Source organism: Coregonus clupeaformis, chromosome 10 (genome assembly GCF_020615455.1).
Source record: "Coregonus clupeaformis isolate EN_2021a chromosome 10, ASM2061545v1, whole genome shotgun sequence".
NCBI classification, from domain to species: Eukaryota; Metazoa; Chordata; class Actinopteri; order Salmoniformes; family Salmonidae; genus Coregonus; species Coregonus clupeaformis.
The window spans coordinates 20537401-20564667 of NC_059201.1; the positions used below are offsets into that span (position 1 = coordinate 20537401).

Consider the following 27267-nt stretch of genomic DNA (forward strand, 5'->3'; position numbering starts at 1 on the left):
CTTAATTTCGCCTACTGTTCTGACTTGGTGGTGCACATGTAGCCTATAGCCTGTTTTAGAGAAATGTAATCATTGAATATTGTAAGAGCTTTCATTGTCTGCTTATTAGCCCCCTTTATTTATCCTACGGTTCTGACTTGGTGTACATGGAGAATACTGTAAGAACTGCCCATGTTCTGAATTCTGACACTGTACATTTCAAAAGTGCTGAACAAATAGTTATATTGACTACATCCTTCCTAGCTCGCTCATTAATGTCTTAATCGAAATCACAGATTGCCTCTTATCTGCTCGTAGTTCCCTTTTGCCATAGTTTGTACATATCAACTGTCAGTAGAAAACACATTTGTTTAAGCATGTCAGCCATATCAACTATGTTTTTTTTTAAAGGCAGTAAATGAATGAACTGTTTTGACAAGGTTCAGCTGATAGCCAGGTGTAGGATTCACTCCATGGTGCTGAAAAGAAAGTTCTGCTGTTGGGTCAGCTTAATGTAGGCCCTAACAGTTTGTGGGCACCGTTATAGTGCAATTAATTAATATATTGTTTTGTGTTGTGTTGTGTAGTGGCTTTGCTAAAAACACCAAGATTTACATGCTAAAATCGCCACTGGCTAAATGTACTCAACTTATAAAATATGTATGCAGTGATTTGGACTGAGTCAACTCTAGCCTACTGAAGGCAATACATTTCAGTGATTTCCTTTTTATGAAAAATGACTGTTAGGCCTACAATTAAAATGTGTAAAAAGGTGTGTCAGAGTGCGATGTGGGTTATAGGCATGGCACAGCGGCCATATCGAAAATTGATGTATGAATGACAACCAGTAGGCTACGGTGAAAGAGGAAATTAATTTTTCAAGTGTGACCCACATAATGACGATGGATGGAAGTGGCTGGGCTTGTTTGAACATTAATTTTTAGAGTGCAGTACCACCAGTGCCTGTTTTACTGCGAAAACACTGCTAAACCAGCGAGAACAGAAAAGGGAGGGAGTGTCTATTTCTCGGGTGGTTTATTGCACTGAAGCCTCTATCCATCTCTCTCCATCTCTCAGCCTTCCCAGAAAAGACGCCGACGGAGAGAAGGGAGAATCGGACCGCGTGAGGATAGGAAAGTAAGTGAGAAGGATTAATTGAAATATTGTCGCTCAATGTGACCGAGCTATCATTGCGAGCGCCGTGTCCGCTTTGTGTTCAACTTTTCTGGGGCCAGTGTGTGTGTGTGTGTGTGTGTGTGTGTGCAACCTGGACTCAGGGGTACACTTAACATAGTAAACGTGATTCCGGTACACTCCAATTTGTATAATATATTATGTTTAGTTGGGTATGGTTTATATTAATTTGTGGATGTCCATCATCCATTTCGTATGATATTTTACGAATTCCAATTTGTTGTGGCTAACGTTAGGTAGGGGGCTAGGTGGCTAACACGAACGTTAGCTAGGTGGCTAACGTTAGTTAGGCTAGGGGTTAGGGGTTAAGGTTAGGGTTAAGGTTAGGAGTTAGGTTAAAGGATTAGCTAATATGCTAAGTAGCTAAAAAGTAATAAGTAGTTGCCCGTGATGAGATTCGAACACGCGAGACGCTGGCTTTATAAAGCCGCCAGGCATCCATCCATCCCGGCCAACATACCTACTTTATATTTTGCCTTAATTAACCTCCGGTCTTATGTAGCCATACCAAAAGTAACATATACTAATTTGAGTTTCCCGGATTTACATTTACTATGTTACATCTAGTCTATGTGAGAACTCAGAAGCATGTAGCTAGAAGCATGTAGCTCTGCAGCCTCTTATTGTGGGGTGTTTCTATTCCTAAATATAACTTATATATAAAAAACTTTGTTTCATTATGCAGTTATTTTACTTGTTGTAGTCTGTGTCATTCAGACGAATTTGGGCGATAATAAAACAAGGTTGAATGGAATGTAGGCTACAGCTACTTCTGCTTTTTTGCAATTAGCCAGGGGATGAGGTCAATTTGAACGAGGTCAGTATGATGCACCTCAATAAAAACAGATAAAAGTGTACGAAACATACAGTAGCCTATAAGCCTATTATTCATTGTGGTACACCTATTATCTATTTTCCTGTTCTAACTTGTTATTTTTACAAGTGGTAAGATGATGATGATTATGGTGATTGTGATAGTAATGATGATGTTGGTGTTGTTGTTGGTCATGATGATGATGACTGTGCTCTTGGTAGTGATAAGGAGAATGATGCTGAAAAAGATAATGAATAATGACTCATGCCATTTTCAGTCTGAAAGGTCATCTGTATGCTGACTGACTGGCTGTGTAAGATCCAAACCAAACACACACTATACAGCTAGTAGCAAGGCTGGGAGATCTGGGACACTCACTGAGCTAAATACAGACTGAAATCCTCTCTTTACCTCTTCTCTCCATCCTCCACTACTCTCAGCATCTATTGATTACCTACAGTCATAAATGGCCTATATATCAATGGACCTGTGCATTAAATCAGTACATATCATTTCGAGGCCATTGTAAAGCTGCTATGAGTAACTCTCCTTATTGCTTGCGCAAACAGAAGACTGAGGCCCACGACCACTCTGCCAAAGTTAACAGCTCTGGAGTTTGGCCTGTCAGTCTGCTACCTCTCACTGCTGGGAGCCTTGGCAGTCCCCTTCCCCCTCACCCCTCTCCCTCTCTCTATCTCACTGGCCCAGTCAGCACAGCAGAGCATGATCCAAGGGAGTCCAGTTCTGCTGACAGAGGAGAGATAGTGAGACTGGTCCTTTAGGCTCTCTTCTCTTTTTCTTCCCCTTTATTTTCTCTCTCTCTCTCTCTCTCTCTCTCTCTCTCTCTCTCTCTCTCTCTCTCTCTCTCTCTCTCTCTCTCTCTCTCTCTCTCTCTCTCTCTCTCTCTCTCTCTCTCTCTCTCTCTCTCTCTCTCTCTCTCTCTCTCTCTCTCTCTCTCTCTCTCTCTCTCTCTCTCTCTCTCTCTCTCTCTCTCTCTCTCTCTCTCTCACAGTAGTAGTAATTAAGTATATAATCATATAGGGAGTACTGTGTCCCTGGCTCCCCTCTGTAATAGAACTACCATCAATAGCTCTACCTGTTCTTCCATCCCTTTATTGCTCTCTCAATCATCTCACTCTCATTATCTACCTTAGCAATACTCCCTCCTTTATCCCACTCCTACTCAATATTCCCCTTGTCTCTCTTTCCTTCTTTCCCACTCTTTACTCTTGCTCTTTGCCCTCTCTCTTTCTGCACTCATGCCTTTTCCAGGCTGGCATTTCTAATGGTTCTCCTACACAGCAGCCAGTGTACTGAGTGTCCGTGTGTGTGTCCAAGTGTGTATGTGTGTGTTCTCAGTGATAATGTACAGTGCAGTAAGCCTGCAGTATGTCTGAGTTGAGTATACACTCCATTGGTCTGAATAACAGAATGCCTGCAGAATGTACTGTGATTTGTTATTTTAATTTAATTTAAGCAGGGAGTCATGCTGACACAACAGTCTCTTTCACAGATGAGCCCTGCGTGAACACATCAATAAACAACAATTACACTATACGTACTGTATTTATATACACATCAATTACACAAGGACTTTTGGAGATCATTCCACATTAGAGGCGCATAAAAACTAAAAGCAGATTTACCTAACTCTGTGGCGATTGAATGGATCTCCAGGGTTAGCCATCCCTGAGTCCAGGTCTGGTAACTTAAACGTCATGATGAATACATCATATTGATCTAAACAGTAGCAGCTCCAGTGTCTTCCATTCTATGCCTCGATGCCTACATATATACAGACTATTCCTCTTTGGCCAACATTAAACATGGGCAGCAGGTAGCCTAGCAGTTAAGAGCGTTGGGTCAGTTACCGAATGGTTGCTGGTTTGAATCCCCGAGCTGACAAGGTGAAAATTCTGTTGATGTGCCCTTGAGCAAGGCACTTAACCCTAATTGCTCCAGGGTCACTGTCAATAATGGCTGATCCCTGGCTGTGACTCCACTCTCTGAGGGTGGCTCAGGGGGAGTGGGATATGCAAAAAATAAAATTCACATGCTTATAATACACACTTGTACATGTGTGAAATAGGACAAATGTAAGCACCTAGCTTATTATTAAAAAGGAAAATTAGCTTATTGTTGGGATGGGTGTGGGGTCTTAGTATTCATTTATAGGGACATGCTCTTGTCTAGAGACGGACAGTGGTCTGTTATTTGGTCTATAGGGAGTCATTCTGTCTCAGCTTTTGATATTCTCAGCTCTCATTGTGACATCATCACCTCTTGGTCATTCTGCCTTGCATCTGCTCGTGCTGCCTGTATGCATGCTGCTGGGTTGCTATGGAAACGATTGGTCTGCTTTTACAGCAGCTGTTTACCGAAAAGCATGCGAGCGAGCACATTTACTCACACGCAGACAGCACACAAACACACGTGCGCGATGCAAGGAGGGCGAGACAGACATTTGCCTTTTAACAGAGAGAGATAAGATACACTGTAAAAAAAAAAATATCCTGTTGTGTTTACTGGCAGCCTGTAAGTAACTGTAAAAAAAGGTATATTAAGTTACCATAAATTCCAAAGAAACGTTGGTTTAACAGTACATGTTTCTTTCTTTACAGTAACATACAACATACCTTTTTTTACAGTAACTTACAGGTACCTGGCTGCCAGTAAGTTGCTGTAAAAACAGCAGGATTTTTTCTTTTTTTACAGTGTACTTACTTGGAAAACTCTACCAACAATCTGCCACACTCTGTTCTGCCCTTAGTCTTGTGTTTTGAAATCCCAATTTATTTAGATCAGGGATGGGCAACTTCAGTCCTAGGGTGCCTGATTGGTGACACTTTTCCCCCAGCCCTATAGCTAACACACCTGATTGAAGTAACTGTATTCCAAACTGGAGGCCATGATTAGTTGATTATTAGAGTCAGGTGTGTGTCAGCTAGTTTTGGGGCAAAAGTGTGTCACCAATCAGGCCCCTAAGGACTGATAGAGCTAGATATGGGGCTGCTCATTGAGAGAGAGAGAGAGAGAGAGAGAGAGAGAGAGAGAGAGAGAGAGAGTGAGAGAGTGAGAGAGAGAGAGAGAGAGAGAGAGAGAGAGAGAGAGAGAGAGAGAGAGAGAGAGAGAGAGAGAGAGAGAGAGAGAGAGAGAGAGAGAGAGAGAGAGAGAGAGAGAGAGAGAGAGAGAGAGAGAGAGAGAGAGAGAGAGAGAGAGAGAGAGAGAGAGAGAGAGAGAGAGAGAGAGAGAGAGAGAGAGAGAGAGAGAGAGAGAGAGAGAGAGAGAGAGAGAGAGAGAGAGAGAGAGAGAGAGAGAGAGAGAGAGAGAGAGAGAGAGAGAGAGAGAGAGAGAGAGAGAGAGAGAGAGAGAGAGAGAGAGAGAGAGAGAGAGAGAGAGAGAGAGAGAGAGAGAGAGAGAGAGAGAGAGAGAGAGAGAGAGAGAGAGAGAGAGAGAGAGAGAGAGAGAGAGAGAGAGAGAGAGAGAGAGAGAGAGAGAGAGAGAGAGAGAGAGAGAGAGAGAGAGATGCCATTGTGTATCGACCCAAGGCTCATCAGGTCACACCCCCTGAGTGAGAGAGAATAAATTAGCTGTTAGATTTAATTAGTCATGTGGATAATCACTTAGTGGCCTGGCTGAATTGCTGTGTGTTAGTGATGAGCTGTAACAAAAGCCTGCACACCCTGTAGGTGACCACTGCCCAACACTGAGTACAGTATCTCCAAGAGATGCATTTCTCATTGTTATTGATTTGCTGTTTGTGTGTCAGTTGCTGATACAAATGGGAAGATGTAGCTGAGAGTCAGTGGCTGTCAATGTAAGTCAATGTGTTTCTGTGTGTGAACATACACTACCAGTCAAAAGTTTGGACACACCTACTCATTCAAGGGTTTTTCTTTATTTTTACATTTTTTACAATGTAGAATAATAGTGAAGACATCAAAACTATGAAATAACACATATGGAATCATGTAGTAACCAAACAAGTGTTAAACAAATCAAAATATATTTGAGATTTGAGATTCTTCAAATAGCCTTTGCACACTATTGGCATTCTCTCAACCAGCTTCATGAGGTAGTCACCTGGAATACATTTCAATTAACAGGTGTGCCTTGTTAAAAGTTAATTTTTGGAATTTCTTTCCTTCTTAATGCATTTGAGCCAATCAGTTATGTTGTGACAAGGTATGGGTGGTATACAGAAGATAGCCCTATTTGGTAAAAGACCAAGTCCATATTATGGCAAGAACAGCTCAAATAAGCAAAGAGAAACGACAGTCCATCATTACTTTAAGACATGAAGGTCAGTCAATACGGAACATTTCAAGAAATTTGAACGTTTCTTCAAGTGCAGTCGCAAAAACCATCAAGCGCTATGATGAAACTGGCTCTCATTAGGACCGCCACAGGAATGGAAGACCCAGAGTTACCTCTGCTGCAGAGGATAAGTTCATTAGAGTTACCAGCCTCAGAAATTGCAGCCCAAATAAATGCTTCACAGAGTTCAAGTAACAGACACATCTCAACATCAACTGTTCAAAAGAGACTGCGTGAATCAGGCCTTCATGGTCAAATTGCTGCAAAGAAACCACTACTAAAGGACACCAATAAGAAGAAGAGACTTGCTTGTGCCAAGAAACACGAGCAATGGACATTAGACCGGTGGAAATGTGTCCTTTGGTCTGGAGTCCAAATTTGAGATTTTTGGTTCCAAGCGCCGTGGCTTTATGAGACGCGGTGTGGTGAGAGGATGATCTCTGCATGTGTATTTCCAAACCGTAAAGCATGGAGGAGGAGGGGTTATGGTGTGGGGGTGCTTTGCTGGTGACACAGTCTGTGATTTATTTAGAATTCAAGGCACACCTAACCAGCATGGCTACCACAGTATTCTGCAGTGATATGCCATCCCATCTGGTTTGGGCTTAGTGGGACTATCATTTGTTTTTCAACAGGACAATGACCCAACACACCTCCAGGCTGTGTAAGGGCTATTTTACCAAGAAGGTGAGTGATGGAATGCTGCATCAGATGACCTGGCCTCCACAATCCCTCGATCTCAAACCAATTGAGATGGTTTGGGATGAGTTGGACCGCAGAGTGAAGGCAAAGTAGCCAACAAGTGCTCAGCATATGTGGGAACTCCAAGACTGTTGGAAAAGCATTCCAGGTGAAGCTGGTTGAGAAAATGCCAAGAGTGTGCAACGCTGTCATCAAGGCAAAGGGTGGCTATTTGAAGAATCTCAAATATAAAATATTTTGATTTGTTGAACACTTCTTTGGTTACTACATGATTCCATATGTGTTATTTCATAGTTTTGATGTCTTCACTATTATTCTACAATGTAGAAAATAGTAAAAATGAAGAAAAACCCTTTAATGATTAGGTGTGTCCAAACTTTTGACTGGGACTGTACATACTGTACAACAACAAGTATTGAAAGAAAGGTATTGCCTCAAGCTAACAGTGGAGCCATTTAAACCTAACGTCTAGGTTGTTGTTGTTCTTGTCATCATTTTCATTGAAAACACATTTTCTATTATCAGAAAGCAGGAGAGATTTGCGGATACTAATGAATGCAGGCAGAACCAAGTGAGAGAGAATAGGGGAACACTGAAATTCCTTGATTCAACTTTTGTAGTGATGAAAAATGAGGATGAGATTTTCTCATTTCCATATTTGGCCCTGTGGGGAGAATGTTTATTTTGCTCTTGGTCTTCAAATAGTAATAAGCAGTAACAGTAGCCTGCAGGGTGGTATGATGCTGTGATATACTACCTTCTTGCACTGTACTGTGCTGTAACTGTGTAAACAAAGAATAATAGCGTAAGCAGTATACTGCTGTATAGCAAGCACCCAGGTCTTGTAAAACACTACGGTAGAACTGCAGTCAGGAGTAGTGTATGAAAAGGTACTACATGAACAGTTCTAAGGTAGGTTTGATTATATCTGGATCTCGTCTGTGTCGGACCACTGTGTGATCACGCTTTCCATAGCCGATGTGAGCAAGACCTTTAAACAGGTCAACATTCACAAGGCCGCAGGGCCAGACGTACTCAGAGCATGCCCGGACCACCTGGCAAGTGTCTTCACTGACATTTTCAACCTCTCCCTGACGAGTCTGTAATACCTACATGTTTCAAGCAGAGTCCCTGTGCCCAAGAAAGCGAAGGTAACCTGCCTAAATGACTACCTTCCCGTAGCACTCACGTCGGTAGCCATGAAGTGCTTTGAAAGGCTGGTCATGGCTCACATCAACACCATCATCCCAGAAACCCTAGACCCACTCCAATTCGCATACCGCCCCAACAGGTCCACAGATTACGCAATCTCAATCGCACTCCACACTGCCCTTTCCCACCTGGACAAAAGGAACACCTATGTGAGAATGCTGTTCATTGACTACAGCTCAGCGTTCAACACTATAGTGCCCACAAAGCTCATCACTAAGCTGAGGACCCTGGGACTAAACAACTCCCTCTGCAACTGGATCCTGGACTTCCTGACGGGCCACCCCCAGGTGGTAAGGGTAGGCAACAACACATCTGCCACACTGATCCTCAACACGGGGGCCCCTCAGGGGTGCGTGCTTAGTCCCCTCCTGTACTCCCTGTTCACCCACGACTGCATGGCCAAGCACGACTCCAACACCATCATTAAGTTTGCTGATGACACAACGGTGGTAGGCCTGATCACCGACAACGATGAGACAGCCTATAGGGAGGAGGTCAGAGACCTGGCAGTGTGGTGCCAGGACAACAACCTCTCCCTCAATGTGAACAAGACAAAGGAGATGATCGTGGACTATAGGAAAAGGAGGGCCGAACACTCCCCCATTGACATCGACGGGGCTGTAGTGGAGCGGGTCGAGAGTTTCAATTTCCTTGGGTCGAGAGTTTCAATTTCCTTGGTGTCCACATCACCAACAAACTATCATGGTCCAAACACACCAAGAAAGTTGTGAAGAGGGCATGACAACGCCTTTTCCCCCTCAGGAGACTGAAAAGATTTGGCATGGGTCCCCAGAGCCTCACAAAGTTCTACAGCTGCACCATCGAGAGCATCTTGATCGGTTGCATCACAGCCTGGTATGGCAACTGCTCGGCATCCGACCATAAGGCGCTACAGAGGGTAGTGCGTACGGCCCAGTACATCACTGAGGCCAAGCTTCCTGCCATCCAGGACCTATATACTAGGCGGTGTCAGAGGAAGGCCCAAAAATAGTCAAAGACTCCAGTCACCCAAGTCATAGACTGTTCTCTCTGCTACCGCACGGCAAGCGGTACTGGAGCGCCAAGTCTAGGTCCAAAAGGCTCCTTAACAGCTTCTACCCCCAAGTCATAAGACTGCTGAACAATTAATCAAATGGCCACCCGGACTATTTGCATTAACCCCCCCTTGTTTTTACACTGCTGCTACTCCCTGTTTATTATTTATTTACCCCTACCTACATGCACAAATTACCTCGACTAACCTGTACCCCCGCACATTGACTCAGTACCGGTACCCCCTGAATATAGCCTCATTATTGTTATTTTATTGTTACCTTTTTTATTGAATTTTTTTTACTTTAGTTTATTTTGTAAATATTTTCTTAACTCTATTTTCTTAAAACTGCATTGTTGGTTAAGGGCTTGTAAGTAAGCATTTCACAGTAAGGTCTACACCTGTTGTATTCGGCGCATGTAATTGATTTGATTTGAATAAAGCCGTGTTGGACTGTGTTTGTACTGCATTGAATTGGATTTGATGACGTTAGAGCAGCAGTTTTATGACGTTCCCCTCCCTGGCCCTAGCACTGAGTGGCTCTCCTGGGTGGCTCTCCTGGGTGGCTCTCCTGGGTGGCTCTCCTGGGTGGCTCTCCTGGGTGTCCCTTTATTTAAACCCACCCCAGCATGAACACTGTTGTTGGAGCAGGATTAAGCCCTGCTGTACCTGCTGTAAGCCCTGCTGTACGAGGGGCCAACTCGTGCATATAAAGGGAAGGAGCCGAGGGAGACTAACTAACTAATTAAAAGTTTGGAAAGAGACACATGCTGATTGTGAACGACTTACGTGGGTGCTGGTGGGACTACTGTTGATCTCAAACTGTTCAAGCAGTTAATTTAAAAAAATATGTGGTGAAGCAAATCGGTTACAGATTGCAATTAATACGCTCTGCAAGTCACAACAGGAGAAAGCAATCCTGCCTTGCTGACAAGATTCTGCCTGCCGGGGTCAGAGTGAAGAAAAACACCACAGCTTTTATTTGCTGTTTATGCTTTTCTGCTTTAATCCATTATTAAAACCAAACCAAACCAAACAACTAAACATTTCACTGTTTCTATGGTAACCCATCCCTGCACTCAAAAGTTCCAGAGAGAAGAAAGATTATTCTAAAGAACTCTCTCTTTATTCTCTTTCCGCATGCATCCTTCCTTTTATTTGTCTGTTTGCGATTGGATGAAAGGTATGACAGCCTGACAAGACAGTGAGACAGAGCGAGAGAGAGAAGGGGGGAGCAGACAAAGACAGAGGGAGGGATGAGGGAGAGCAGGAGAGATAGAGAGACAAAGAATCTGTCTACTGCATATAAACACTGACAGTAGTGGGAACTCTTTAGGGAATATACTGCATTGTGGTCAATCAATGAAAATGGATGGAGAGACTAACTGAACTTCAATTGTTGAATGTGCCAAATCCACACAAGTTTCCTCGCAGAAAAATACATTTGTACTGAAGTAAGCCAATTATGTTTGAGTGATGTGGACCCAAGCACTTGGTCTACTAAAGGCCTTTTTCAATGAAGCCTAATTATATCCATGTTATATATTACCCACCCACACTCCCAGTGTGATGTGTGTGGGTGTGAATGGGTTCTCACAGCTCTGAAGAAATAGGTATTTTGTAAGTGATCCTGTGATTAACAGGGTTTCTGCCGTGAACTTCCTCTTACGTCACTGGGGTGATCCACCATGCTGCTGCTGCTCAGTCACACTGTCTGTCTGTCTGTCTGTGTGTGTGAGTGAGTGAGTGAGTGAGAGAGAGAGAGAGAGAGAGAGAGACTCTCAACATGTTGTATTTACTTGAGTTGAGTAATTAAGTACAGATGAACAGAAGTGTAATTATGAGGAAAGCTTTGAGCTTCATGATGTAGGCCTGCTGTAAAGTTGAGAGGCATTCCAAGCCAAGAAAATGTCGCCTGGTTACTGATGGATGAGTGCCTCACACACAATACACACACACACACACAGCCAAGGGCCACAACAGAACATCCAATCTAATAAATAGTAAATAGCTGTAGGTTGCTTTGATTAGAAGGGTCTGCTAAATGACCATTTCATTATGAGTCAGTGGTAAATTGGATGACGACTCTTTATGCCCTTCCTGTTCCATACTAATCATCCTTCTCTCTCATTTCCTGCAGGACAAAGTCCGAGCCGGTAGTCAACCCCAGGGGAAGAGCCTCTGGCTGGGCTTTGCGGACTTTGCTCTACCCCCTATCTTTCCACCTAGTTCACTGGATCTCCTGACAACACCACTTTCTCAGCTCTTCCCCAAGACACGGCTCTATACCCCGGGGTGGTCACCCTGTCCATCTCCATCTCTGGTTCCCTAGACCCACTTCACCCTCACCTCTCCCCCAGCAACCCTTCCCTGGGCTGAGATAGAGATGTCTGTGCCCTCGGCCCATGAGTTTCACTGGCAGAGCCTGGCACGGCTGCCCAGCGGGCGTGTCTACCACTCCCTGGCGGAGGTGGGGGGGCAGATGTATATGCTGGGGGGCTGTGATGCTGCAGGGAGGCCCTCCCCAGCCCTAGAACTCTACTCTCCAGAGGTAGGTTGGAGCACACACACACACACACGATTAAACACAGAACACATCAGTTCAAACATAACAGGACTAAACAACCATGTAATTACACTTTATTGATTGTTGTTATCAGGGGGACCGGTGGCTGAGCCTTCCCCCCATGCTCACCCCTCGGGCGGGTACGGCCGTGGCAGTGCTGGGCAAGCAGATCCTGGTGGTGGGTGGTGTAGGGGATGACCAGCGCCCTCTGAAGGTGGTAGAGGTGTACAACACAGAGGAGGGGAGGTGGAGGAAGAGGAGCGCCCTCAGAGAAGCACTGATGGGGGTGGCCATCACTGTGAAAGGTGTGTAGGGTGGGGGTTACTCACTGTTCATAGTCAGTCGCACATTCTGTACATGACCAGAAACATGGTTTTGGCTCAGTTTTCACCTCCTCCCCTCCCTCCTCTCTCTCTACCCCCCTCTCTCTCCCTGTCTTTGTCTCTCTGTCTGTCTCTCACCTCTCTGTAGATGGGCGTGCGTTGGCGGTAGGGGGTATGGGTGCAGACCTGCTCCCCCGTAGTTTGCTGCAGCAGTATGACATGAGGAAGGACGTGTGGGCACTACTGCCCCCTATGCCCACAGCGCGGTATGACGCTACCGCACACCTGCTGGGCAACAAGATCTACGTGACAGGTAAGGAAAAGGTGTGTGTGCATGTGTGCGTTTGCCAGTTTGCATGTGTAATGGGAAGGGGTAGGGGGTTACATAGTCAGTTGCACAACTGAATGCATTAAACCGAAATGTGTCTTCCGCATTTAAGCCAACCCCTCTGAATAAGAGAGGTGCGGGACGCTGCCTTAATTGACGTCCACATCATCAGTGCCCGGAGGGTATACTAAGTGTGTGTGTTCTCTCTAGGTGGGCGTCAGTGTAAACGCACGTTGAAGGTCTTCGAGGTATACGACTTAGAGACACGCTCCTGGACTACACTACCCAACATGCCGTGCAAACGTTCGTACGGGGGCATGTTCTGGGACAGTTCGGGGAGGCTGTGTCTGCTGGGGGGGCTGAGGAAGGGAGGAGGCCACCAGAGCTCCAAATTCACCAAGAACGTCAACATCTTTGATACTAACCAGGGTAAGAACCACCAAGAACACACACACACAAACACACATGTAAGTGCACTGATTTCCTTCTCCAGGAAGACAATAAAGTTCTATTCTACTACTTTTCTACTCTATTCTATTGTAAAAGCATCACTGCAAATCTGAGAGAGAGTTAGGGGAAAATACATCACTCTGCATGTAGAATATAGAACACATATACAAAGACAAAAACACACACAAACAGAAGTGTGTGTGTGTGCGCATGTGTGTATTATCATACTGATAGCGTCTCCTATTAATTTTAAAGGTGCCTGTCAGACAGTCATCCTATTGAATTTCTCCCCAAAGAAAATTAATTCTCTACAAGTAAAAGCTTGTCCCTGCTGGCTGCATGCTGCACACACACATCTCATATTCCATCTCACAGAAAGATATCTCTGAATAACAAATGATCAAATTGAGAAGAGACCAGGAAGATAAAAGCGAGAGCCATACCCAGTTAAAAAAAAATCGATAAGTAATTTCAGACAGTAGGGTATTTTGTCACGCATTTTGATTTTTGGATTTTTCCCGAACAAAGCCATATGAATGGAGCAGTGGGAGTCTGAATACTAATCTAACACCACAGTGAGAATGTCGGCGTGGCCGTCTGCCTGTCTGTCTGTGTTTTACTCCAGATATATTATACATTAATTTACTCTATCCTCCTCCTTACCTCCCTCCTCACACACACACACAGAGTAAACAAAAAGGCCCATTCACATTCCCTCCCAATCTAATCTAAGTGGAGATGAGATGGGAGATGAGCTATAGCGAGGAGGGAGATGTTTAAATTACAGGATTCAGAAAAAGAATGCTTTATCTTTCTTCCCCTACAGAGTCTGCAACTCACACACAGGGAATCTGGGATATTATTCCCTGTATCTCACTCATTGCTATACTTATCCATTCTTCAATGTCTTTAGAGAATGTTTTTTATGTTGACTGAAAACCAGTGTGCAAAATAGCAAAAAAAGCTGCATTGCAAGTATACATTAAATTGACAAAGTAGAGCAACGAATGTTCAAGTATCTAGATTGTGTTCTCCATGTCTGTCTGACTGTAGCTCATCTGTTCAATAGAAAAACTAAATGTTATGACTATTACTACTGTTCCCTGAAGGAGGGAAATGAGGTACAACATACTATGGGGAGTCGCACTCTCGCGACTTCAGTTGAAGGATCTACAATCACGCCTGACAATGCCAATGAAATCTGCGCCTCGCTGGAAGCCGCGCCTTCCACAGGTGATAAGTGTGAGGCTCGGATTAATTCCTTCAATTTAATATCGCTCTTCACCGAGCCCAAGAACGAGCGGTCCAGGACCAAACAGGTGTTGTACCTCGTTTCCCGCCTTCAGGGAACAGTTGTTATAGTCACAACGTTACGTTCCCTTTCAGTCAGTCAACTTCAGTACAACATACTATGGCAGCATTTCCCAAACTCGGTCCTGGGGAACGTAATGTTTTTTGCCCTAGCAATACACAGCTGATTCAAATAATCAACTGTGATGGAATAATCATCAAGCTTTGATTATTTTAATCAGCTGTGTAGTGCTAGGGGAAAAAAACTAAATGTGCACCCTTTGGGGTCCCCAGGACCGAGTTTGGGAAACACTGTACTATGGGGAAATATAATCACGTCCCAAGCCGACCCCAACGGATACTAAATGAAATGACACATGGCAGAACTGAACTGACCACCCAGAACTGACCCCGCTAGATGCGTCAGTCTGGGTATTGAGCACACGACGCGCTGCCTAGTGACTTTTCCCTGTCCCAGCCGTAAGAACACTGTGTGCTATACTGGGAGCAGTGACATCCAAGCGATAAAACCTCAAAAGGGTGTGGTGATGACAACTTGCCGCAGCACAAATATATCTTATAGTCAACCCTTTAAACAACGCCCAAGACATTGCCAAACCCCTGCTGGAGTGAGCGCGAACACCGCTAGGTAACCCTTGCCCCTTGCTGCTGTATGCCAGGGAGATATCCACAATCCAGTGGGAGAGACGCTGTTTAGAGAGCGCCCTGCCACGAGCTGGATTAGCAAAACAGACAAAAAGTTGATCACAGAACCGTATATCCCAGGTCCGTTCAATGTACACTACCGGTCAAAAGTTTTAGAACACCTACTCATTCAAGGGTTTTTCTTTATTTTTACTATTTTCTACATTGTAGAATAATAGTGAAGACATCAAAACTATGAAATAACACATATGGAATCATGTAGTAACCAAAAAAGTGTTAAACAAATCAAAAAATATATTTGAGATTCTTCAAATAGCCACCCTTTGCCGTGATGACAGCTTTGCACACTCTTGGCATTTTCTCAACCAGCTTCATGATGTAGTCACCTGGAATGCATTCCAATTAACAGGTGTGCCTTCTTAAAAGTTAATTTGTGGAATTTCTTTCCTTCTTAATGCGTTTGAGCCAATCAGTTATGTTGTGACAAGGTAGGGGGGGTATACAGAAGATTGCCCTAATTGGTAAAAGACCAAGTCCATATTATGGCAAGAACAGCTCAAATAAGCAAAGAGAAAAGACAGTCCATCATTACTTTAAGACATGAAGGTATGTCAGTACGGAACATTTCAAGAACTTTGAAAGTTTCTTCAAGTGCAGTGGCAAAAACCATCAAGCGCTATGATGAAACTGGCTCTCATGAGGTCCGCCACAGGAATGGAAGACCCAGAGTTACCTCTGCTGCAGAGGATAAGTTCATTAGAGTTACCAGCCTCAGAAATTGCAGCCCAAATAAATGCTTCACAGAGTTCAAGTAACAGACACATCTCAACATCAACTGTTCAGAGGAGACTGTGTGAATCAGGCATTCATGGTTGAATTGCTGCAAAGAAACCACTACTAAAGGACACCAATAAGAAGAAGAGACTTTCTTGGGCCAAGAAACACGAGCAATGGACATTAGACCGGTGGAAATTTGTCCTTTGGTCTAGAGTCCAAATTTGAGATTTTTGGTTCCAACCGCCGTGTCTTTGTGAGACGCGGTGTGGTTGAACGGATGATCTCTGCATGTGTATTTCCCACCGTAAAGCATGGAGGAGGAGGTGTTATGGTGTGGGGGTGCTTTGCTGGTGATACTGTCTGTGACACTTAACCAGCATGGCTACCAAAGCATTCTGCCGCGATACGCCATCCCATCTGGTTTGGGCTTAGTGGGACTATCATTTGTTTTTCAACAGGACAATGACCCAACACACCTCCAGGCTGTGTAAGGGCTATTTTACCAAGAAGGAGAGTGAAAAGAAGCCAACAAGTGCTCAGCATATGTGGGAACTCCTTCAAGACTGTTGGAAAAACATTCCAGGTGAAGCTGGTTGAGAGAATGCCAAGAGTGTACAAAGCTGTCATCAAGGCAAAGGGTGGCTATTTTAAGAATATAAAATATAAAATGTATTTTGATTTGTTTAACACTTTTTTGGTTACTACATGATTCCATATGTAGAAAATAGTTTTAAAAAATAAAGAAAAACCCTTGAATGAGTAGGTGTTCTATAAGGTTTGACCGGTAGTGTACGTGCGTAAAGCTCGCACCGAACACAGGGCATGTAACCTCTGTTGCTCTTCAGAAGCAAAAGGAGGAGGCGAAAAGGGAAATAGCTCAAGGGCCTGTAGGACATGCAGTGCATTCTGAAAGTATTCAGAACCCTTGACTTTTTCCACATTTTGTTACGTTATTCTAAAATGGATTAAATTGTTTTTTTCCCCCCTCATCAATCTACACACAATACCCCATAATGACAGAGCAAAAACACATTTTTATACATTTTTGCTTATTTATTACAAAAAAACCTGGAAATATCACATTTACATAAGCATTCAGACCCTTTACTCAGGACCTTGTTGAAGCACCTTTGGCAGCAATTACAGCCTTGAGTCTTCTTGGGTATGACGCTACAAGCTTGGCACACCTGTATTTGGGGAGTTTCTCCCATTCTTCTCTGCAGATCCTCTCAAGCTCTGTCAGGTTGGATGGGGAGCGTCGATGCAAGGCTATTTTCAGGTCTGCAGAGATGTTAGATCGGGTTCAAGCCACTCCTACGTTGACTTGGCTATGTGCTTAGGGTCGTTGTCCTGTTGGAAGGTGAACATTCGCCCCAGTCTGAGGTCCTGAGCGCTCTGGAGCAGGTTTTCATCAAGGATCTCTCTGTACTTTGCTCCGTTCATCTTTCCCACAATCCTGACTAGTCTCCCAATCCCTGCCGCTGAAAAACATCCCACAGCTTGCTGCCACCACCATGCTTCACCGTAGGCATGGTGCCAGGTTTCCTCCAGACGTGACGCTTGGCATTCAGTCCAAAGAGTTCAATCTTGGTTTCATCAGACCAGAGAATCTTGTTTCTCATGATCTGAGAGTCTTTAGGTGCCTTTTGGCAAACTCCAAGAGGGCTGTCATGTGCCTTTTACTGTGGAGTGGCTTTATGGCCACTCTACCATAAAGGCCTGATAGGTGGAGTGCTGCAGAGATGGTTGTCCTTCTGGAAGGTTCTCCCATCTACACACAGGAACTTTGGAGCTCTGTCAGAGTGACCATCGGGTTCTTCGTCACCTCCCTGACAAAGGCCGGGCGGCCAGCTCTAGGAAGAGTCTTGGTGGTTCCCAAACTTCTTCCATTTAAGAATGATTGAGGCCACTGTGTTCTTGAGGACCTTCAATGCTGCAGACATTTTTTGGTGTCCTTCCCCAGATCTGTGCCTCGACACAATCCTGTCTCGGAGCTCTACGGACAATTCCTTCGACCTCATGGCTTGGTTTTTGCTCTGACATGCACTGTCAGCTGTAGGACCTTACATAGACAGGTGTGTGCCTTTCCAAATCATGTCCAATCAATTTAATTTACCACAGGTGGACTCCAATCAAGTTTTAGAAACATCTCAAGGATGATCAATGGAAACAGGATGCACCTGAGCTCAATTTCGAGTCTCATAGCAAAGTGTCTGAATACTTATGTAAGTAAGGTATCTTTTATTTTTTTATACATTTGCAAATATTTATAAAAATCGGTTTTCGCTTTGTCATTATGAGTTATTGTGTGTAGATTGATGAGGAAAAAATGTAATTTAAATCAATTTTTGAATAAGGCTGTAAAGTAACAAATCGTGGAAAAAGTCAAGGGGTCTGAAAATGTATGCACTCACTAACTGTAAGTCGCTCTGGATAAGAGTGTCTGCTAAATGACTAAAATGTAAATGTAAATGTCTGGATACTTTCCGAATGCACTGTAGCCATGACTTTCGGGGCGAAGGCCGCATTTGGACACAACGTCACCTTAGTCGCCCCCCTTTATCTTGGCACCAGAGCTCAATCGCTTGCCACTTATACGCATACAGCCCTCTCGTGGAGGGCACCCTTGTAGACTGAATGGTAGCAATAACATTCGGAGGTAAACCTCTAGCCATCAAATTGGCCCTCTTATGGGCCAGGCCCATAGGAACCAAATCTCTGGCCTCGCTTGACAAACCTTCCTGTGCGCCTGGGACAACAGGTCCCTGCGCAACAGGAGTTTCCACGGGTCCCTAAAAGGCGAATGATCTCTGTGAACCAAGGCTGCCTGGGCCAACGGGGAGCCACAAGAATCAATGGTAAGCCCTCCCGGCGCACCCACTCCGGAAACGAATAAAGGAGGGTCTGAAGCCACTGGTGTGCCAGAGCGTCCGTTCCCAACGAGGCACTCGGGTCCCTCATCAAGAAAAACAGACGACACTACAGGTTTTCTTGCAATATGTAAAGATCTACGTCAGCCCTGACAAAAATATTCCATACCTGGGAGAGCCTCCTCTACTAAGAGAGAGGATCCCACCTGGATAAAATATCTGCACCCGAGTTGAGGCAACCACATGTTTGCGCCGCTCCCCAGCAATAGGGAGCAAACCAAGGTTAGGAGTCTCTCTCCATCTGTTGATGCATGGCACCACTGACATATTGTTGGTTCTCACCAGCACAAGCCAGCCCACAAAAACAGGGAAGCGCCTGAGTGCCAGATACTCTGGATAATTGACATGCGTTCCGCACCAGTGAACATACCCCCCGAATCGAGTTGTCTTCGTACAGCGCACCCCACCCTGACAGGGACACCCGAAGCGACATACATTAACTACACCACTCACTATAATATCTCCAGTCCCTGCTAGTTCAGCTCTGTAGTAGAGCAACTAATATCTCTGACCTACAGTTGAAGTCGGAAGTTTACATACACCTTAGCCAAATACATTTAAACTCAGTTTTCACAATTCCTGACATTGAATCCTAGTAAAAATTCCCTGTCTTAGGTCAGTTAGGATCACCACTTTATTTTAAGAATGTTAAATGTCAGAATAATAGTAGAGAGAATGATTTATTTCAGCTTTTATTTCTTTCATCACATTCCCAGTGGGTCAGAAGTTTACATACACTCAATTAGTATTTGGTAGCATTGCCTTTAAATTGTTTAACTTGGGTCAAACGTTTCGGAGCCTTCCACAAGCTTCCCACAATAAGTTGGGTGAATTTTGGCTCATTCCTCCTGACAGAGCTGGTGTAACTGAGTCAGGTTTGTAGGCCTCCTTGCTCGCACATGCTTTTTCAGTTCTGCCCACAAATGTTCTATAGGATTGAGGTCAAGGCTTTGTGATGGCCACTCCAATACCTTGACTTTGTTGTCCTTAAGCCATTTTGCCACAACTTTGGAAGTATGCTTGGGGTCATTGTCCATTTGGAAGACCCATTTGCGACCAAGCTTTAACTTCCTGACTGATGTCTTGAGATGTTGCTTCAATATATCCACATAATTTTCCTTCCTCATGATGCCATCTATTTTGTGAAGTGCACCAGTCCCTCCTGCAGCAAAGCACCCCCACAGCATGATGCTGCCACCCCCATGCTTCACGGTTGGGATGGTGTTCTTCGGCTTGCAAGCAACCCCCTTTTTCCTTCAAACATAACGAGGGTCATTATGGCCAAACAGTTCTATTTTTGTTTCATCAGACCAGAGGACATTTGTCCCCATGTGCAGTTGCAAACCGTAGTCTGGCTTTTTTATGGCGGTTTTGGAGCAGTGGCTTCTTCCTTGCTGAGCGGCCTTTCAGGTTTTAATTTTTAATTTTTATTTGACCTTTATTTAACCAGGTAAGCCAGTTGAGAACAAGTTCTCATTTACAACTGCGACCTGGCCAAGATAAAGCAAAGTAGTGCGATAAAAACAAGTAAATTATGGAGGTAAGGCAATAAATATGCCATAGTGCAAAATAGTTACAATTTCGTATTAACACTGGAATGATAGATGTGCAAAAGATGATGATGTGGGCTAATTTCAGAATGGCTGTGTACAGGTGCCGTGATCGGTAAACTGCTCTGACAACTGATGCTTAAAGTTAGTGAGGGTGATAAGAGTCTCCAGCTTCAGAGATTTTTGCAGTTCGTTCCAGTCATTGGCAGCAGAGAACTGGAAGGAATGGCGGCCAAAGGAGGTGTTGGCTTTGGGGATGACCAGTGAGATATACCTGCTGGAGTGCAGACTACGGGTGGGTGTTGCTATGGTGACCAGTGAGCTAAGATAAGACAGGGATTTGCCTAGCAGTGATTTATAGATGACCTGGAGCCAGTGGGTTTGGCGACGAATATGTAGTGAGGGCCAGCCAACAAGAGCGTACAGGTCACAATGGTGGGTAGTATATGGGGCTTTGGTGACAAAACGGATGGCACTGTGATAGACTACATCCAATTTGCTGAGTAGAGTGTTGGAGGCTATTTTGTAAATGACATCGCCGAAGTCAAGGATCGGTAGGATAGTCAGTTTTACGAGGGCATGTTTGGCAGCATGAGTGAAGGAGGCTTTGTTGCGAACAATTGGAAGCCGATTCTAGATCTAACTTTTGATTGGAGATGCTTAATGTGAGTCTGGAAGGAGAGTTTACAGTCTAACCAGACACCCACGTATTTGTAGTTGTCCACATACTCTAGGTCAGACCCGCCGAGAGTAGTGATTCTAGTCGGGTGGGCGGGTGCAAGCAGCGTTTGGTTGAAGAGCATGCATTTCGTTTTACTAGTGTTTAAGAGCAGTTGGAGGCTACGGAAGGAGTGTTGTATGGCGTTGAAGCTCGTTTGGAGGTTTGTTAACACAGTGTCCAATGAATGGCCAGATGTATACAAAATGGTGTCATCCGCATAGAGGTGGCTCCGAGCGTCACCAGCAGCAAGAGCGACATCATTGATATACACAGAGAATAGAGTCGGCCCGAGAATTGAACCCTGTGGCACCCCCATAGAGACTGCCAGAGGTCCAGACAACAGGCCCTCCGATTTGACACATTTAACTCTATCTGAGAAGTAGTTGGTGAACCAGGCGAGGCAGTCATTTGAGAAACCAAGGCTATTTAGTCTGCCAATAAGAATGCGGTGGTTGACAGAGTCGAAAGCCTTGGCCAGGTCGATGAAGACGGCTGCGCAGTACTGTCTTTTATCAATCGCGGTTATAATATCGTTTAGGACCTTGAGCGTGGCTGAGGTGCACCCATGACCAGCTCGGAAACCGGATTGCATAGTGGAGAAGGTACGGTGGGATTCGAAATGGTCGGTGATCTGTTTGTTAACTTGGCTTTCAAATACTTTCCAAAGGCAGGGCAGGATGGATATAGGTCTGTAACAGTTTGGATCTAGAGTGTCACCCCCTTTGAAGAGGGGGATGACCGCGGCAGCTTTCCAATCTCTGGGGATCTCAGACGTTACGAAAGAGAGGTTGAAAGGGCTAGTAATAGGGGTTGCGACAATTTCGGCGGCTAATTTTAGAAAGAAAGGGTCCAGATTGTCTAGCCCAGCTGATTTGTAGGGGTCCAGATTTTTCAGCTCTTTCAGAATATCAGCTGTCTGAATTTGTGTGAAGGAGAAGTGGGGGGGGGGCATGGGCAAGTTGCAGCGGAGGGTGCAGAGCCCCCCCACCCCATCCTTTTTACGCTGCTGCTACTCTGTTAAGTATTTATGCATAGTCACTTTAACTCTACCCACATGTACATATTACCTCAACTACCTCAACTAGCCGGTGCCCCCGCACATTGACTCTGCACCGTTACCCCCCTGTATATATAGCCTCCCTACTGTCACTTTATTTTACTTCTGCTCTTTGTTTTTCTCAACACTTTTTTTTTTTTTTGTTGTTGTTTTTATTCTTACTTTTTTTGTTTAAAATAAACGCACTGTTGGTTAAGGGCTGTAAGTAAGCATTTCACTGTAATGTCTGCACTTGTTGTATTCGGCGCATGTGACCAATAAAATTTGATTTGATTTGATTTGGTGGCCGGGGTAGTGGTAGCCAGGTGGAAAGCATGGCCAGCAGTAGCAAAATGCTTGTTGAAATTCTCGATTCTTGTAGATTTAATCGGTGGTGACAGTGTTTCCTAGCCTCAGTGCAGTGGGCAGTTGGGAGGAGGTGCTCTTATTCTCCATGGACTTTACAGTATCCCAAAACTTTTTGGAGTTAGTGCTACAGGATGCAAATTTCTGTTTGAAAAAGCTAGCTTTTGCTTTCCTAACTGATTGTGTATATTGGTTCCTGACTTCCCTGAAAAGTTGCATATCGCGGGGGCTGTTCGATGCTAATGCAGTACGCCACAGGATGTTTTTGTGCTGGTCAAGGGCAGTCAAGTCTGAGGAGAACCAGGGGCTATATCTGTTCTTAGTTCTGAATTTTTTGAATGGGGCATGCTTATTTAAGATTGAGAGGAAAGCACTTTTAAAGAACAACCAGGCATCCTCTACTGACAGAATGAGATCGATATCCATCCACGATACCTGGGCCAGGTCAATTAAGAAGGCCTGCTCGCTAAAGTGAGCGTTTGACAGTGATGAGGGGTGGTCGTTTGACCGCGGACGCGTTACGGACGCAGGCAATAAGGCAGTGATCGCTGAGATCCTGGTTGAAGACAGTGGTGTATTTAGAGGGTAAGTTAGTCAGGATGATATCTATGAGGGTGCCCATGTTTACAGATTTAGGGTTGTACCTGGTAGGTTCGTTAATAATTTGTGTGAGATTGAGGGCATCTAGTTTGGATTGTAGGTTGGCCGGGGTGTTAAGCATATCCCAGTTTAGGTCACCAAGCAGTACGAACTCTGAGGATAGATAGGGGGCAATCAGTTCACATATGGTGTCCAGGGCACAGCTCGGAACTGAGGGGGGTCTGTAGCAAGCGGCAACAGTGAGAGACTTATTTCTGGAAAGGTGGATTTTTAGAAGTAGAAGCTCAAACTGTTTGGGCACAGACCTGGATAGTACGATAGAGCTCTGCAGGCTCCCTCTACAGTAGATTGCAACCCCACCCCCTTTGGCAGTTCTATCGAGACGGAAAATGATGTAGTTGGGGATGGACATTTCTGAATTTTTGGTGGCCTTCCTAAGCCAGGATTCAGACACTGCTAGAACATCAGGGTTGGCGGAGTGTGCTAACGCAGTGAATAACTCAAACTTAGGGAGGAGGCTTTTGATGTTAACGTGCAAGAAACCAAGGCTTTTACGGTTACAGAAGTCAACAAATTATAATGCCTGGGGAGTAGGAGTGATACTGGGGGCTACAGGGCCTGGGTTAACCTCTACATCACCAGAGGAACAGAGGAGGAGTAGAATAAGGATACGGCTAAAGGCTTTAAGAACTGGTCTTCTAGTGCGTTGGGTACAGAGAAAAAAAAGGGCCGATTTCCGGGCGTTGTAGAATAGATTCAGGGCATTATGTACAGACAAAAGGATATGGAAGGATATGAGTACAGTGGAGGTAAACCTAAGCGTTGGGTAACGATGAAAGATATAGCATCACTGGAGGCACCGATTGAGTCGGTCTCCGCGTGTATGGGGGGTGGGACAAAGGAGCTATCTAAGGCAGGTTGAGCTGGACTGGGGGCTCTACAGTGAAATAGTACAATAAGAAATAACCGAAACAGCAATAAGCAAGGCATATTGACATGGGAGAGAGGCATAAAGCAATCACAGGTGTTATTCGAGAGAGCTAAGACAACAGCTGGTAATGGCGACAAAGTTTGGGCTTAGGCTAAACATAAACCGGATGCGGTACTGTATAAAGGAACAGTCCAGCAGGCATCAGCTGTATAGCTGAGTTATCATAAGGTCCAGTGAACAGCAATAGGAGAGTTCGGAGGTAGTTCGGGGGCTGCTACAGCACTGGCGAGCAAGCGGCACGGCTTGCGTGTGCTAGCGGGCCGGGGCTAGCAGATGGATCTTCATGGTCGACGTCGTAACGGGAAGCCTGTTGAAACCACATCAGACGATTTTGTCGGCAGACCAGTCGTGTTGGATCGGCGGGGCTCCGTGTCAACACTAGGTGGTCCCGTCCGGTTGACAGAGAGGTAGATAGCCGGGAGATGGGCCTGGCTCGAGGCTAGCTCAAGGCTAACTGGTGCTTGCTAAGGGGCAATGGTAATTAGCCAACGACAACAGCTATTCGGTTGCAGCTAGCTAGTTGCGATGATCCGGCGCTAGGGTCCAGTGATTCCGGCCGAAAATCCAATATGCTCTGGGTCGATAGCACGCTGTGCAGACTGGCCGACAAATTGTCCAGGCTAGAGCTAGAGCTGGCTGGTGGGTAGTGCAGGCCACGGACAATGGTTTAGACTGCTAACGGTGGCTAATAACAAGTAGCTAGCTATCTGGCTACCACAGCCATTCGGTTGCAGCTAGACTAGTTTCAGCTTAAGGTTCTTGATAAAAGTTATAAAGAAATAATAGAATCCTTTCCACGTTGGGTGAGGTGGGTTGCAGGAAAGTATATTTAGTTAAAGAATGAAAAGTAAAATTGAGAAATATATACAAAGATAAAAAACTAACAAAAAACTGTCTATTTACACAAGGACACTACAGAAAACACGACCACCCTGCTATGCTATCTTGGATATGTCGATATAGGACTTGTTTTACTGTGGACATAGATACTTTTGTACGTGTTTCATTCAGCATCTTCACAAGGTCCTTTGCTGTTGTTCTGGGATTGATTTGCACTTTTCGCACCAAAGTACGTTCATCTCTAGGAGACAGAACGCGTCTCCTTCCTGAGCGGTGTGACGGCTGCGTGGTCCCATGGTGTTTATACTTGCCTACTATTGTTTGTACAGATGAACGTGGTACCTTCAGAAGTTTGGAAATTGCTTCCAAGGATGAACCAGACTTGTGGAGGTCTACAATTTTTTTTCTGAGGTCTTGGCTGATTTATTTTGATTTTCCCATGATGTCAAGCAAAGAGGCACTGAGTTCGAAGGTAGGCCTTGAGATACATCCACAGGTACACCTCCAATTGACTCAAATTATGTCAATTAGCCTATCAGAAGCTTCTAAAGCCATGACATCATTTTCTGGAATTTTCCAAGCTGTTTAAAGTCACAGTCAACTTAGTGTATGTAAACTTCTGACCCACTTGTGATACAGTGAATTATAAGTGAAATAATCGGTCTGTAAACAATTGTTGTAAAAATGTATTGTGTCATGCACAAAATAGATGTTCTAACTGACTTGCCAAAACTATAGTTTGTTAACAAGACATTTGTGGAGTGGTTGAAAAACGAGATTTAATGACTCCAACCTAAGTGTACGTAAACTTCCGACTTCAACTGTATATTCCTGCTATTGTGTTAGTGTGTTCCCCTCACTCTGAATCTGAAGGGAACTTACTTAGTGCTGAATATGATATGTTTTAAAAAGTTATTTAGAGGAAGCCCCTGAGAGTGCCACCACTTCAACAACAAAGGCCTTGGCAGTGAGTGGCAGAGCAGTGTGCCCATCGCCAGCTGTGCTCTGCCTTATTCCCTTTCAAGTTCAAGTCTGGGCTGGCATCAAAACACTTTATTAACAAAGTGCTTTTATTTGCTGGTTCAGTTTCTCTCTCTCGCTGTCTCTCTGTCTCTGTATCTCTCTCTGTGGAGCTGATTGTGATGCCAGAAATACTAAACTACAGACAGATGAGGCACAACAACATAAAAGCTTAAAAATAGTATTTGAAAAACTTACTGTGTATTCTCCCTAATTGCTGTTTCTCTGAAATAGTTTCACTGTCTTTAGCCACACAAGTGTTTGACTAAGTAGAAGTGTAAATAATATGCCAATGTACTCCAAAGGTCATCTCCTGCCAGACTGCAAGAGGGAAATAGCTTGTTTTTCTCCTTTGAAGCAATTAAAATGTTCCGACTGGGTGGTTTTATAGGGAAATTGTCTCTATTCCAATATCTTGGGCCATGACCTGGTAGTTTGGTGTGTGTGTGCGTGCATTGTGCCCACGTGTGAGTGCGAGGACATTTGTATTCATGGTACGCACAGTATTTCTTACTGAGTCGTGATGCCACCAGCATTCAAGAACACCAAATTGTAGCTTGCAGAACAAAGAAAAATGTAATCTTGCTGGAGTTTTATGCAGTGGTCAAAGTGGATTTTACAACACTTCAATGCCTCCACTAAAAGGTGGTTGACACTTGCATACAGAAACTCTAACATCATCCTCTCCCTCCAGGGTCATGGCTGAAGTCAGAGGACACGGTGGCCATGAAGACTAAGAGGGCTGACTTCGCCTCAGCTTTCCTCAGGGGCAGGATGGTTGTAGCAGGAGGACTCGGTGAGGGAGGGAGTGTGAATGTGTGTGTATATGTGCTTGTATACGTGTGTTTTTGATGACACCTAGTTGGTCTTGACAATGTGTGATGGCCGTGTGTGGTCCCCAGGTCACCAGCCCTCAGTTCTGGACACGGTGGAAGCCTTCCACCCTCAGAAAAGGAAGTGGGAGAGACTGGCTCCTATGGCAATGCCACGATGCTCCGCCTCCTCCATCGTCATCAGGGACCGCCTGCTGGTGGTTGGAGGAGTCAACCAGGTGCTGGAATATTGCTCTGCATGTTGTCACACACATACACTTGTTTTTTTAACTCTGTCTCTGTCTATCTGTCTACAAGGTCCCTAGTTCAGCCCATGAGATCCTGTATGTGAAAGAGGAGGAGTGTCTGTAGGCTAGACGACATGCCCCTTACATGATGATTGACAGCAGGATGACAGCAAGAAGATTCCAGGAACATTCTATTCAAGATCAGTGGTTCCAGTGCTTTCAGAACGGCTGCTGGTCTTGGACAAGTGCAATATTTTCCAAAGATCTACAGCAGAATAGAAAAGAAGGGGAAGTCATGCCACAAACATAGAACAGTGCCCTCTGCTGGGTTGTCTACACACAATCAAACACAGAAAAGTGCCCTCTGCTGGGTTGTCTACACACATTCAAACACACAGATTAGATACCACACACATAATTGGTCCCACAAATCACCATACTGACTCACAGCATCCAAATATACTCTACACACACGAGGAGCTGGCTTTCTCTGTAAATAAGT

At 44.7% G+C, this 27267-nt stretch overlaps 1 protein-coding gene and 1 long non-coding RNA gene across 3 annotated transcripts in view; one reads left to right on the forward strand and one right to left on the reverse strand.

Moving 5' to 3' along the window:
• Window positions 1-27267, reverse strand: part of LOC121575323 — a 115159-nt gene that overhangs the window by 74478 nt on the left and 13414 nt on the right. The window lies entirely within an intron of this gene.
• Window positions 820-27162, forward strand: LOC121575321 (kelch domain-containing protein 8A-like). Of its 2 annotated transcripts, XM_041888323.2 has the most exons (8): window positions 821-1116; window positions 11392-11802; window positions 11912-12122; window positions 12289-12453; window positions 12679-12897; window positions 26400-26501; window positions 26608-26756; window positions 26836-27162. In XM_041888323.2, exons 2-8 carry the CDS (start codon window positions 11638-11640, stop codon window positions 26887-26889), a joined length of 1065 nt encoding a protein of 354 aa, XP_041744257.1. In that variant the 5' UTR covers window positions 821-1116; window positions 11392-11637; the 3' UTR covers window positions 26890-27162. The 2 variants fall into 2 exon arrangements, with proteins under 2 accessions (XP_041744255.1, XP_041744257.1); XM_041888321.2 differs by having other exon boundaries at window positions 820-1116; window positions 26608-27162.